Raw genomic sequence first — 13951 nt, 5'->3', positions numbered from 1 at the left:
ATCCTGCGTGGTGGCCACCATTCAGGGTGCGAGGGCGGCATCCACCACTTCCTCCTATGTAGCAAAGTGGACATCTTTTCACCGCTCGTGCTCGGAGAGGGCATGTCTGCCCCTTCATGCCCTCTTCCTTGGGTTCTGTCTTTTCTTCAGACCCTCGTGGACAGAGGCTTATCCGTCAGCACTGTGAAGACCTATGCAGCTGCGATCTAATCATGTCATGAGGGATTCGCAGACAGGTCTGTTTTCAGTCACCCCCTGCTGAAACATTTTTTAAGGGGTGTGAGGCGGCAGCGGCCTCTTTTGCGACCCTTGGCCCCTCCTTGTGATCTTTCTCTGGTCTTCCGTGCATTGGCGGCTTCCCGTTTAAGCAACTGGACCAGGTTCCCCTCAGGCACTTCTCTCGGGTTTCACGTCCATATAGAGAGAGTGAGTGACCTCTCTGCCCTTTCAGTTTCCCCGGAGTGTCTCTTAATTTGTTGGGATCTCAGTCTGGCTGTTCTCCGACCTAATCCTGCTTTCATGCCCAAGTGCATTACTAGTTCTTTAGCTCGAGAGTCATAGCCTTGGAAGGTTTCTGCACACCTCCTCACACTTCTGAGAAGCATGCCTCCTCTCATCTACTGTGCCCAGTGCATGCTTTGTTCTATAATGTGAAACGCACGTCAAATATATGCCGTTACAAGCGCCTTTTTGTGCACTACAGGGAAGGCTCCGCCGAGCTTCCTCTTTCCGCTCAGCACCTGTCCCAATGGCTGTGTGAAGCCATTTTTCACGCATACGAATCCTCTGGGGCCCAGCCACCAGAGGGCATCCGTGCACAGTCCACAGTGCACACTCCACAATGGACTATGATGTTTGCAGATGACATTGTGATTTGTAGTGAGAGCAGGGAGCAGGTGGAGGAAAATCTAGAGAAGTGGAGGTCTGCTCTGGAAAACAGAGGAATGAAGCTTAGCCGCAGCAAGACAGAATACATGTGTGTGAATGAGAGGAACCCAGGTGGCACGGTGAGGTTACAGGGAGCAGAGGTGAAGAAAGTGTAGGACTTTAAGTACTTAGGGTCAACGGTTCAGAGCAACGGAGAGTGTGGAAAAGAGGTGAAGAGGCGAGTGCGGGCAGGTTGGAACGGGTGGATAAAAGTGTCAGGTGTGTTGTGTGACAAAAGAGTATCAGCAAGAATGAAAGGAAAGGATTTCAAGACGGTGGTGAGACCAGAGATGTTGTTCGGCTTAAGAGACAGTGGCACTGAAGAAAAGACAGGAGGCAGAGCTGGAGGTAGCAGAGCTTAAGATGTTGAGGTTCTCTTTGGGAGTGACGAGGATGGACAGGATCAGGAATGAGGACATCAGAGGGACCGCTCATGTTAGATGTTTTGGAGATAAAGTCAGAGAGGCCAGATTGAGGTGGTTTGGACATGTTCAGTGAAGAAATTGTGATTATATCGGTAGAAGGATGCTGAGGTTGGAGCTGCCAGGCAGGAGGTCTAGAGGAAGACCAAAGAGGAGGTTTATCGGTGTAGTGAGGGAGGACATGAAGTTAGTTGGTGTGAGTGAAGAGGATGCAGAGGACAGGGTTAGATGGAGGCACATGATTCGCTGTGGCCCCCAGAAAGGGAACAGCTGAAAGGAAAAAAAGGAGAAGCTTGTGAATGTGCTTGTGAGATTACTGTGCTTAAAGTTGTATACAGATTCTATGACTATGTTGCGCAGCCCTCTGGCTTTTTGGGCCCCACTAGTACCTCTTGCTGGCTGAAGGAAAATCGTCAGTTAGAGGGAAGAGGTGCTACAGTCGCCGCTCTCTTATGGCTTGATTGCGAACGTAATTGAGAACCATGAGAGCGATTTGGCCCATTCACCGGTGGGCGTGGACTATAGGAATTGGTTCATTATGCTACATCCAGAGGGGGCTGCAGCGCAACATAGTCACAGATTCTATTTCCTATGTTGCTTGCCTTCTGGCTGTAGCATAATGAACCAATCCCTGCGCGCTCGCGCCAACTGAAGCAGTATAGTCCACGCCCACCGGTGAGTGGGCCAAAAAGTTGCTACTTTATCGCTCTCATGGTGTGCTCAATTACGTCCGCAATCACACCATAAGAGAGCGGCGACTGTAGCACTTATTCCCTTTTTTTCCTTCAGCCTTGTGCCAGCTAAGAGCTATTCCTTAACTAAAGAGCAAATATGTCCAGTAAAGATAAGCGACGCAGCGGCAGCACCGGCGGCGATGATGACGGCGGGAGCAAAGCGAAGAAAGGCGGCGTCAGGATCTGCGGAGCTTGTCAAGTTGGGTACATTGAACCCGGTGACCTTCACCCCCGCTGCCTGGGCTGCTTGGGGGCGGAACACGCGGGCCTCGCTCTTACTGAGCGGGCTTCCTGCATGTTCTGCAGGCTTCTGCCTGAGGACACCCTACGCTCCCGGGCGGATTTCTTTTCTGAAAATCCGGAGCAGTATTGGCTTCTTAGCGATGTTCTTGACATTGAGCCTCCTGACCGCCTTCTCACTGAGCACCATTTGCAGGAGCCGGGGTCTGACGACTCCGCCTCCGCGTCTCACGGCTCATCTTCGGGCTCCCCCCTGCTCCCCCCCCTCCACCTGCGGGGCTGGAGCAGCGCCCTCCGAGCTACGCTCTACGTCGTAGCTCTCAATCATCAACACCGCTTCCCGCCATGGTGCAGCTACTTCAAGAGCTTCCGGACATCATTAAGATCGCCAGCGCTCGTGGTGATCTTTCTGTGCCGGAGGATGCCGCGTCGCCACCCCAGGAAGCCGCCTTTGGCCGCTATAACCCCGGGCGAGCGTCCCGGCCTGTTCCTACCTGGCCGCTATTCCCCACGGTAGCCGCCTATGTGCACGGCCCTGCCAGCGAGCCGGCGAAGCTTAAAGCTCCAGTTTCTACCTTTGCATCTATCACCAAGGTGAAAGGTCTCACGGATGACGGGTTTCCGCCAGTCCCAACGCTGGAACCTAGCCTCGCCGCTCTTTTTGGAGTCAAGTGCAATCTCAGAGCCGGCCGACGCCCCGCTCCACCCTCTCCTAAAGATGCATTGACAGCTCGCCTCGCTGACCGCTCACATCAGTGTGCGTTTCAGTCGGCAGCGGCAGCTAATAACATCTTTGTTTTAGCTAATGCCATTTCTGATCTGGCTCTCCTACCTGATGCTCTTCCCGACAAGTACGCTGAAGAGATCAGCAAGTTTTCCAGCGCCATCCTCGCCTTGTGCGCCCCGATAGCGATCGCTTCGGCGCGCATCTCGGCATGGCAAACCATGATCGCGAGGAACGTCTGGCTCCATCTTTCCTCCATCCCAGAGGCTGTTAGAAAGGATATGCTGGAGGGACCCATCAGCCCTGATGGTCTGTTTGGTCCCCATTTCCAGCACCTTGTTAGAGAGATGCAGACGGCTTCGGAAGAAGCGGAAAAGATTCGTCGCCATGTCACAGCTCCCTCTCGCTCCGCCGGTCACTGGCGTGACCGCCGTGAGCTTTCTCACAAACAAAGGCGCCCCGCTTCATCAGCGGCAGCCGCTTCGCAACCTGCTCCGGTGCAGCCCGCTCCTCCACCTCCTCCACCTGCCCCCCAGGCGGCAGCACCAAGTCGCAGATCTTCCAAGCCTCGCAAGTTGGCTTGCTCCTGGTCTCGCCCTCCGGTGGAGCCTCCCCGGAAGCAGAGAAGATTTTGACGGGTTGGGGGGGACATGTGTGATTCGATTGTTCTTTGTTCCAAATGTGGTTGTTCTGTTTGTTTTTGCAATAAAACTGAACATCTCCTAGAGGGCAAAGATTCCTATAACCAGAACACCCCTGGGTTTCCACACCCAGCGGTGTCCGCGTCCCACATGTCCCCCACTCACAACAGCCCGCTCGTTGTTAGCCGCCGTGCTAACTTTACGAGCCGGCTAGTTTCTGCTAAGCAGCACACTTTATCTTCTGAGCTCCATACAACGTGCCTCCCCGCTGATACACTTGCTAGCGGTAGGGGAACGTCTGTTTATGAGCCCTCGGGGGCGCGCCCGCCTAGCTTTTCGGCTACGGCTGGGGCTTCCCCGACGGACAGCCAGCCCCTCCCGTCCTCCCCGCGTCCCTTTCACAGAGGGCCCCCCATGGGCTGCCCGGTCTTTAACTCCCCGAGCAGCGGCGGAGAGGGCCGAACGTTGGCTGGCTGCCAATATAGCAGACGAACACTGTCCGCTGTCACACCCACTGTCGGAGCGTTACCATCAGTGGACGCAACTGTGTGTGTTGGACAAGTGGATGGACAGAATAATTCGCAAGGGTTATTCTCTCCAGTTTGCCACACCCCCGCCGAGCTTCGCGGGGATCCTGGAAACCCGGCTTTCATCCCCAGCCCACGCGACAGCTCTTGCGTCAGAGCTGTCCGATCTCCTGGGGAAACGGGCCATCAGCGTGGTCCCACCGATGGAAGAAAACCAGGGTTTCTACTCTCGTTACTTCCTGGTTCCAAAGAAGTCGGGGGAAATGAGGCCAATTCTGGATCTCTCTTTTCTCAACCAGTTCATGGTGGTCCGCCGCTTCCACATGTTAACGACAGCCTCAGTTCTCCGGAGCGTGCGCCCGGGAGACTGGTTGTCCTCGGTGGACCTAAAGGACGCATATTTTCACATTCCTGTCGCCATGCAACACAGGAAGTTTCTGCGTTTCTCCTTCCTGGGCGTACGGTACCAGTACAACTGCCTACCGTTCGGCTATTCTCTCGCCCCACGCACATTCTCCAAATGTCTGGAGACAGCACTGGCTCCGCTGCGCGCTGCCGGCATGAGAGTGCTGTTCTATTTAGACGATCTCCTTCTCCTCGCTCCGTCCCGGGAACAAGCTCTCCTGCAGATGGTGGATTTGGTGACTCATTTATCGTCTCTGGGTTTCACGATAAATTGGCGGAAAAGCTCACCGTTCCCGGCTCAGTCGATTATCTTCCTGGGCGTGGAGCTGGATGTGCCGATCATGCGGGCGCGCCTCTCCCAGGAGAGGAGAGAGACGCTGCTCGCCATGCTCCACCGTTTGACTCCCCGTCGCGTTGTCACAGTCCACTCAGTCATGCGACTGCTGGGCATGATGGCCGCGGCTCTCTCGGTGGTTCCCCTCGGCCTCCTACACATGAGGCGACTGCAGCGCTGGTTCTCTCGCCTGCAGCTCGATCCTGTACGTCATCGCAGACGTTTGGTCATGATTCCCCCATCAGTGGGTCCGGATCTAGCCTATTGGAGGGGACCTCGCGTCATGTTAGACGGCGTACCCCTCGGCCGCCCCTCATCACACGTCTCGGTGTTCACAGACGCTTCGCTGTTGGGATGGGGCGGGACATGCCTCTCTCAGTCAGTGGGTGCTCCCTGGCCAGAGGGCATGTCTCTCCACATAAACGCGCTGGAGCTGCTCTCTGTGTGGAACGTTCTTCAGCATTTTGCTCCGGTGCTCTTGGATTGCCACGTCCTTGTTCACACGGACAATACGACGACGGCTTCCTATATCAACCGTCAGGGTGGCGTGAGATCATCACGGCTCCTCAGCATCGCCAGGAGACTGCTGCTGTGGGCGCACTCGCATCTCCGCTCCATCAGAGCTGTGTACATCCCCGGCGTTCTGAACACCGCCGCGGACACTATGTCTCGGGGGGGGCCCCGCCCCGGGGAATGGGTGTCGGTGGAAGACATCTGCCTGGCGGCATCATGGTCCTCCACCTGCTCTTTCGTCCGGTTTTATCTTCGAGACGTTTCACGCCCCTCACTTTCCAGTTCTGTGCTTTCTGCACCCCAGAGTGCACACTCTGGTGTCGGTTAGTATGTCTTGTCTCTCCATCTCGGTCCCCAGACCCTCAGTGGGCTTATTGAATGCTCTCCCACTGCCTGCCGGTGTGTTCACAGCTGTGATTCCCCCCCCCTTGTGTTTTTGTCACAGTTCAGGTCGGTCCAGCTGTGAAGCAGGGTTCTGTTTACTGCTCCTAGCTGCTGTATGGCACTAGTGGGGCGTGGACTATATCCTGCTGTAGCATTTGGTTCATTATGCTACAGCCAGAGGGCAAGCAACATAGGAAATAGAACGATGGTTACGTACTGTAACCCCAGATTCTATGACTATGTTGCGCAGCCCTCTGGCTTTTTGGGCCCCACTAGTACCTCTTACTGGCTGAAGGAAAATGGTCAGTTAGAGGGAATAAGTGCTACAGTCGCCGCTCTCTTATGGTGTGATTGCGGACGTAATTGAGCACACCATGAGAGCGATAAAGTAGCAACTTTTTGGCCCACTCACCGGTGGGCGTGGACTATACTGCTTCAGTTGGCGCGAGCGCGCAGGGATTGGTTCATTATGCTACAGCCAGAGGGCAAGCAACATAGGAAATAGAATCTGGGGTTACAGTACGTAACCATCGATCTGGGGTTACAATACGTAACCATCGTTACACGTCTCGAAATCAACGGCCATTCCTGCATGTTGATGCTGATTGCGGCCCCTCCGCTAACGGTCTGACATGCTAATCTACCGTCGTAATGTGTAAGTATGAGAAATGCAAAGCGCAAACGCCTTCGTTCCCGGTGTGAACGCCTGACAACGTAGGTATTTTTTTGTTTAGTAATAACAGGCTTTAGCGTCGGTACAGCTATAGATGTGATAAAACCAGCTGCTCGAAAAATGTGAAATCTGACCGTAATTAATGTCCTGAGATAGAGATGAGCCTTAAACCTTAACACAGAGCAGTGTGCCGTGTGTTTGGCTTCAAATCATGTTTCTAGGTAACGTTGAGGAATGTGGAGATCGTTAGTAATCTATATTTAAGACCCCCGTAAAGGCGTGGCTAACACTGCCTGAAGCTCAGTTATACATTTTGAAATTATAAAGCTAATACATTTATACCAGACATTAAGAAAATCAAACCTTATTTATATGGGCTGCTGTGACAGCTTAAAACATTTACAGATTTCTCCAACAGTCATTCTCGTTTATTCTTTTATCTGTTCGTCATATTTTAGCATAGTTTCAAAGGCCGTGTGATACAGTAGAGAAAAGCACAAAATTAGTAAGTGCAGCTTACAAATTTTATAATACTGCGTCTAAGTGAAAAACTCCATATGATGCCATCTGGTGGAGCAGGTTGTTAAGGCTACAATTTAGCTTCTATACTGTGAGCAAGCGTCATCTCAGCATGTACTTAATGTACCTAATCAATACATCATATTTATAGGATGATATGTGCCTAATATCTCAGATAAATACATTATTGTTCTGTATTTTGGCATAAGCCTATATTTACTGTATCTCTTTATTGAGGCTTTTCAAGTTTTAGTTTTTCTATATTTGTATTTTCATGTTCGCTTTGTTAACAGCAAGTGCTAAGATTGAAATGCTGCCTTCGCCGTGGTGACAGCAGCGTTAAAAAGGGGCCTGGTCATGGGAGACAGAAAGAGGTCAACATGTGCCGACATTTTCCCAAGTATGCCCTCATATTTCTCCTTCTAGCTCTGTCTGGACTCATCTACTTGCTGCACAACATCCACAAAGTGGAGGTGAGGAGAGGTTTACGTAGATGTGCTTTCTCATTACACTTTTGACGTTCTCATCTCTCTTTGGTTCCATTGTTGTAGCAATACTCAATAAGGCTTTCCTCAGTGTTGCCACACCTTTATTACATTCATTCTAAATTATTTGGAGCCAAAGGTTAAAGGTGTCTTCTCAAGTTCTTTGCTTCTGTCAATAAACTCTCCCCTTTTTCTCTTTAGAACTGGAATTGCCACACAATTTCATCTCTCTACCAGCTCCAGAGCAGGGTCCAATCCTCTTTTATCCCAGTGCATCTTCCTACTTTTTATCATAATCGCACCTTTTGTGCTCATCTGGGCCAGAAGCCCTCCCCTGAAGATGAGCTGGAAGAGCATTACCTCTTGGACTTAATCGCTTGGCCTGGGCCTCCCTCTGCACCTATTGCTCTGCGACAGACAAGTGACCCTGTGCACAGTCTTTTCACCATCCTTCCAACTGAAAGAGGAAGGGAGTGGCATGTGGGTGACCAGCTGGAGGCCCTTGTCCAAATGCATGACTTCCAGGGTCGTCCAAAGCGCTACGGCGGGGATTTCCTTGTTGCCAGACTCCATTCTCCGGAGCTTGGAGCAAGTGTAGTAGGTGAAGTGCTGGACCACAAAAATGGATTCTATTCTGTTCTGTTCCCACTCATCTGGGAGGGACCTGCACAGGTTGAGGTGACGTTAGTGCACTCCAGTGAGGCCGTGTCTGTATTACGACGACTAAGAGAAGAACGTCCCGATCGAGTATTTTTCAAAAGCCTGTTTCGCCTGGGATTTCTGTCTGAGACTACTGTATGCAACATGTGCCTACCCCCTGACCAGCAGCCTATGTGCAACTACACAGATCTTCACACAGGGGAGCCGTGGTACTGCTACAAGCCTAAGATGCTCAGCTGTGACAGCAGAATTAACCACGCCAAAGGAGGCTACCTAAAAAACGTCATCACCAATAAAGAAGCATTACTCTTCCAGAGGTTTGTAGTGTTGAAGAAGGAAAATAAATGGCGTATTAGAACATATGTTTGAGTTTTATAAAAAAGTCGGTGTGGATAAATTTTTGGTTTTTTAAATTGAAACAAATCCTATGAAAAGACCAGAAATTGAACGGTAGAGTGATCCAGATAACGAGCGTTCAGTTTTAATGATAGTGAATGCTAGCATTCTTTATTATATTAAATATATATTATTAAATATTCTCATATTTTTTATTTTAGAGACGTAAACATCAAAGTTCATATACATCCTTCAGGACCAGACAGAATCGGTGTGCTTCCTCCTAGAAAAGGTATCCCTGCAGAGAAATGTTGGTAGTTCGCTCTAATTTATTCCATTCCATATTTAATTTATTCTGCAACATTTCGTTCTTTGTGTCAGATGAAGGACACACAGAAAGCAGCAATATAATACCAGATCCTATTAAGCTAGAACCATCTGGATATTACTACAAGGATATGTGGAGGCCATTAGGTGGCATTACAGTCCGGCTGTTCAATGGATCATCTAGCGTCATTCAGTGTTTAAAGAACAAGGTGATCAACATGTATGGAGACTCCACTGTCAGGCAGTGGTTTGAGTACCTCGTTGCTATTGTACCAGGTGAGGGCTGTGTATTACTCATTGATTGTTGTACTTCCTTTTACCCAGGCTTCCTACCTCACTATGACTTCATTTTATCTCACTCTCCCTAGAATTGAAGGAGTTCAATTTACACAGTCCTAAAAACATCGGGCCTTTAATGGCGATAGACAGCACTCACAATATTCTCTTGAAGTACCGCTGCCATGGCCCACCGATTCGATTCACCACCGTCATGTCCAGCGAGCTGCGGTACATTTCAAATGAGCTGGACGGCCTCTCTGGGGGTCCTGACACCGTTGTGGTTCTCAGCATTTGGGCCCATTTTAGCACCTTTCCTGTGGAGGTATACATACGACGGCTACGTCACATCCGGCGTGCAATTATACACCTTCTGGACCGGGCGCCGGGAACAGTTATTGTGATTCGCTCAGCGAACCTCCAGGCCCTGGACCAAGAGGTGAGCCTGTACAACAGTGACTGGTATTCCCTGCAACTAGATAAGGTGCTCAGGGCCATGTTTAAGGGAATGAATGTTCTACTGGTGGATGCCTGGCAAATGAGTTTAGCCCACCACCTCCCCCATGCTCTCCATCCACCCCCACCTATCATTAAGAACATGATAGACATGTTTCTGTCCTATGTTTGTCCAGAGAAGAAAAAGATCCACCAGAAATGAGTTAAATGTATGAATCCATTAATTGATTCTTCAGTTCCAAAACCCACTTGTTTGGTTGTTTTGAAAATGCCTCTCCAGAGCTACATACCTGTAGAGGTGATCTTACTCGAATCTGACGCTCCTAACCCTTCAGCACATACTTCACTCCAGAGATCGTTGTTAGACAAACATTGAACATTTATTGTACTTGCTTCTCAACTTGGCCAATGACGAATCAATTGTACATACAACCTTAAGCACAGTGATCTCACAAGCACGCTCACTAGCTGTTTCATCAAACAAGTTTCCCAAAGTATGTCTGAACTCACAGGACTTACAGGACTTGCAGAACTCTTAGAACTCGGTAAGAAACCGTGTGCCTCTACAGCTACACACAGAACCCTTTTCTTCTACCTTGTTGCGGTCCACACCTTTCTTGTAGTCAAAGTTCCTCTGCTTCAGTTTAGGTGTGTCACGTTTACACCCTTCAGTAGCTGAGCTAAAAACTGCATCTCTCCTTAACAAACCCTTAGCATTGCATTGTTTCCTTGACCACTGGTCAACAAACTTAAAGGTAATCTACAAATCATAAAGGTAATCATGCAATACCCTTTAAATAAAGTCTTTACTGAGGGAATTTCAGACTGCTAGTACTGATATCTGTAATCTAATGAAGCTTCGTGAGGTTCAAGCACTAAGAAACCTGTCTCCCACCTCTTCTCGTCATCACATTAAGGCTCCACCATTCTACTAATATAGAATAATTTTATCAGGTCCTGCACACCAGAACATCTCTCACCCAATCAATATCATAGCCTACCCTAGTAATTGATTTTTCCCAGATTTTATTGTGTTTTGTGTCCACAAACACATTTTCCTAGCTATGCCAAAGAAATTGCCCCAGTGATTGCTACTGCATGTCCCTGTGTGTTGGTGTTTTGTGCTGTTTTAGACAAAGCAGGAGAGCCAGGTGGCTGCATAGATAACAGCACCAAAGAGGAGGCACAAATATTTTTAGATTATGTTTTGCAATCTTACAAATTCCCAATAATACAACATATGGTGTAAACGTGAAAGTTGAGTCCCGGTTTAAAATTCACAAACCAATCAGCAGCAAGTGAAGCAATTGGATATAATTATTAGATAAATTAATTATTTAAAAAAAATCAGCCAACCAAATCAGCATATTACATGTGGACCAATAAAATGATCTCCATGTGTACAAGATGCAACATTAAAGTGATGAACCCATTAATGCACTAGTTATTAAAATCCAATACTATGTGAAAAGGGTTAGGAGCATAATTGTACTACCATAGAAAGGCATAGTGTATGACAATGAGCAATTCACCTTAAATCAAAATTTAATATTTCCTCCATGCTAGATGTAGGTGGAGCTGTACTTGCATGTGTGCACTTTATTTGTGCTTTTAGTTTAAAAGTAACTGTCTACATTGAAGGCGTAATGTGTGAGGCGTTCAGGGACATTACGGAGTGTAGGTCATAACTGGTTTGGAACTGCTGAGAGGCCATAGACTAGATCGCCAGTCAGAGCATTTTTTCATTTAATACAGATTTTTTTTATACATATATAATATTTGGTAAAATATAATCAATGTTTTTTGGTAAATAGACTTGTGATATTAAGTGCAGCTGTTGCCAGCTTTCCTTTACAAATATGCTAAAGGTGATGGTTGGAAAAACAGATGAGTGAAGTAAGAGCAAAAACACATCCAAGGAACAAATTGCAGGGGGTGGGGACATGTACAAATCCCAGCTTAGGCCTGAGCCCAAGGAAAACCAACAGTCACCAACCCCTACAGGGAAAGGGTTATGTACGCCGCAGGTCAGTAAGCCCCCTGAGCAAAAACAAACATTAAACAGAAAGAGTAGTGAGGGAAATGAAAGGAAACTAACTGCCTTCACCGGTGCAATAAATAAACGTGCATCTTCACCCTGGCCAGTACATTCACACCTGTGAGAATGGAAGAATGGTTTTTTTTTTAACCATGGTTCTTCCAAAACCATTTGTTTTTTAAGGAAGAATGGAAAACTTGGTACGCGTCCGTGGGCCGACTCCCAGATGTGCAGTAAGCCTGGCAAAAGGCATTTCAAAGCCAAACCAAACACTGTTATGTACAGTATTTTTGTCAATATATTTTACACCAGTTGATTAAACTCATTGTCTTGTCTTAATAGCATCATTAAAATCCCTTTATTATTTTTTATTTAACAGATTTAGGCATATTTAATTTTACCCATACTCTTTGCATTAACATGTTTAAACAAAGTACGATAAAACAATGTTTTTGGTTTACCAAAGCCACAAACTAGTACAAGGAGCAGCTTGCTGGTTTTATTGGCTGCAAGGAATGATTAAGGGTTAATGCCACTTTTAATGGTGGGTTTCTTTTAAACTGTGGCATTTAGAAAGCCTGCTTAGTTAACACTGCCAGTATCCTCTCTCCATACCACCATGAATTAAAAACCTTTAAACCTGAGAAGATTCATTAAACAAACTTTTTCTTGAATAAGAACTAGCTACTTCCAAACATCTTAGAAAGATGCTTAGAGCACCAAAATGTCCGGAAGTGATTCTTGTGTATGTGTATAGTCTCAGTTCTTGTTTTCAGAGGTTTCCACAGGCTGTTAAAGCAACAGTGTGTTTTTCTGTTATCAGTCCTTTTAAAATGTCCTACTACTGTTTACTGTTTGTTGCTGTATTTAAATTGTCAGTCTGTCTAACAAGATGAAATACAGCTTTCGGTGTTTTTCTGTTGCCCTGTTAAGTTTATATTTTATAAGGATCATCATAAGTCATTGTAATTATGATATCAGCAATAGGGCAGTTTACAATAGATTATTTTTCCATTTAACATATTTATTTAAAAGACAAAACCACACCCACACGAGCTACAGTCTAATCTTTCACAGCCACCATTTATAGCTTTACTACCTCCTCAGAGTTTTCAGATCTGGCTGTCACTCCACTTTTCTGACAGATCTGCATCTCAGCCTTTTTAGACTCTCCACAAAAAGAACTGGAAAATGTTCACACATCCAATGTGTGTACATGTCAGACCTGGTCTTTTTATTTCCAGTGATTCTTGTAATAGTTACCCTCAGAACTGAAAAGTATTCTGCCATTTGTAACTGTCATGTATTTAGTATTATCAACTGTGGGCTTTTGTGGTATTGCTTCATTACTGTTTGGAAGTCATAGCCATGAGATCAAGCAGTGTAAGCAGGAGAATATCTGTACAGTATTAATGTCACAACATAGGTCTAAATATCAACAGGATTTGGGTTATCATAAAGTGATAATGCTTTTGAAGTGCTTTTTCCTGAACTTAATAACTGGCACAGTTACTAAACTGTTACTAAATAAACTAAACTGTGACAATGGCACCTTTTGAAGTCGTTGATCAATCCCAGTCATGTCTTTTCCCCCATGTACATAACTTTATATTTCTTTTATTTTACTCATTTTTAATTGAAAGTTAAGACAGTTAACACAGAACAATGGCCTATTATTGTAGAGAAAAATACTCCAGGGAAGAGCAGATCCTGTATTTGATAGCTAAAGCAGGGGCCTTGAAACAACATTGGGAGAAATAGACAGCCAAAGTTTGAAAAAGAGGGGCTAACCACAAGGGCCGTAATAGGAAACTTTATGTAATTAAAAAAAAAAAAAAGACCTAATGTGCTTCCACTTAGTCTCTTTCCTACAACATAATTATGCAGAGTGAAGGTTGCCTGAAACATAATGAACACAAATTAGAAAGAGTGTAATTCATCACTTATATTTACCACTATTACTGCATCTAGCATGTGCGGGTGATCTACATAGTTAGGAGACATGCAAAACACAATAGCTGCATTTTATTTGTGGGCTCTTTATTAATCAATTACAGAAAAATAATGTTTTGCATTATTTCATATTTTCTAAACTAATAATTTATTAGTTGATTATATTCAGTACTAAGAATCTGATTCTAAACAGTAACTAGTAAAGTTGTTGAATAAAAGTAGTGCAAAGTACATTATTTCCCTCTGGGTTGTAGTGTAATAAAAACAAAAGTAACAAAATGGCAATACTCTGCAAATACCTCTAAATTGCACTTAAGTATTTGAGTAAATGTACTTAGTTACTTACCAGACCTGCTTGCCAGAGGATAATACAATTG

At 46.6% G+C, this 13951-nt stretch overlaps 1 protein-coding gene across 2 annotated transcripts; it reads left to right on the top strand.

Annotated features, from left to right (window-relative positions):
* Positions 1-6082: 6082 nt before the first annotated feature.
* On the top strand, positions 6083-13172 carry nxpe3 (neurexophilin and PC-esterase domain family, member 3). Of its 2 annotated transcripts, none has more exons than XM_067515130.1 (6): positions 6083-6506; positions 7337-7516; positions 7730-8505; positions 8746-8816; positions 8906-9127; positions 9220-13172. In XM_067515130.1, the coding sequence occupies exons 2-6, from the start codon at positions 7424-7426 to the stop codon at positions 9783-9785; spliced, it is 1728 nt and encodes a 575-aa protein (XP_067371231.1). In that variant the 5' UTR covers positions 6083-6506; positions 7337-7423; the 3' UTR covers positions 9786-13172. The 2 variants fall into 2 exon arrangements, with proteins under 2 accessions (XP_067371231.1, XP_067371232.1); XM_067515131.1 differs by having other exon boundaries at positions 6083-6565.
* Positions 13173-13951: the final 779 nt, after the last annotated feature.

This window comes from Channa argus, chromosome 9, assembly GCF_033026475.1.
Source record: "Channa argus isolate prfri chromosome 9, Channa argus male v1.0, whole genome shotgun sequence".
NCBI classification, from domain to species: Eukaryota; Metazoa; Chordata; class Actinopteri; order Anabantiformes; family Channidae; genus Channa; species Channa argus.
Note: the sequence above shows the minus strand (reverse complement) of the source record. Positions and strands in the feature narration are given on the sequence as shown.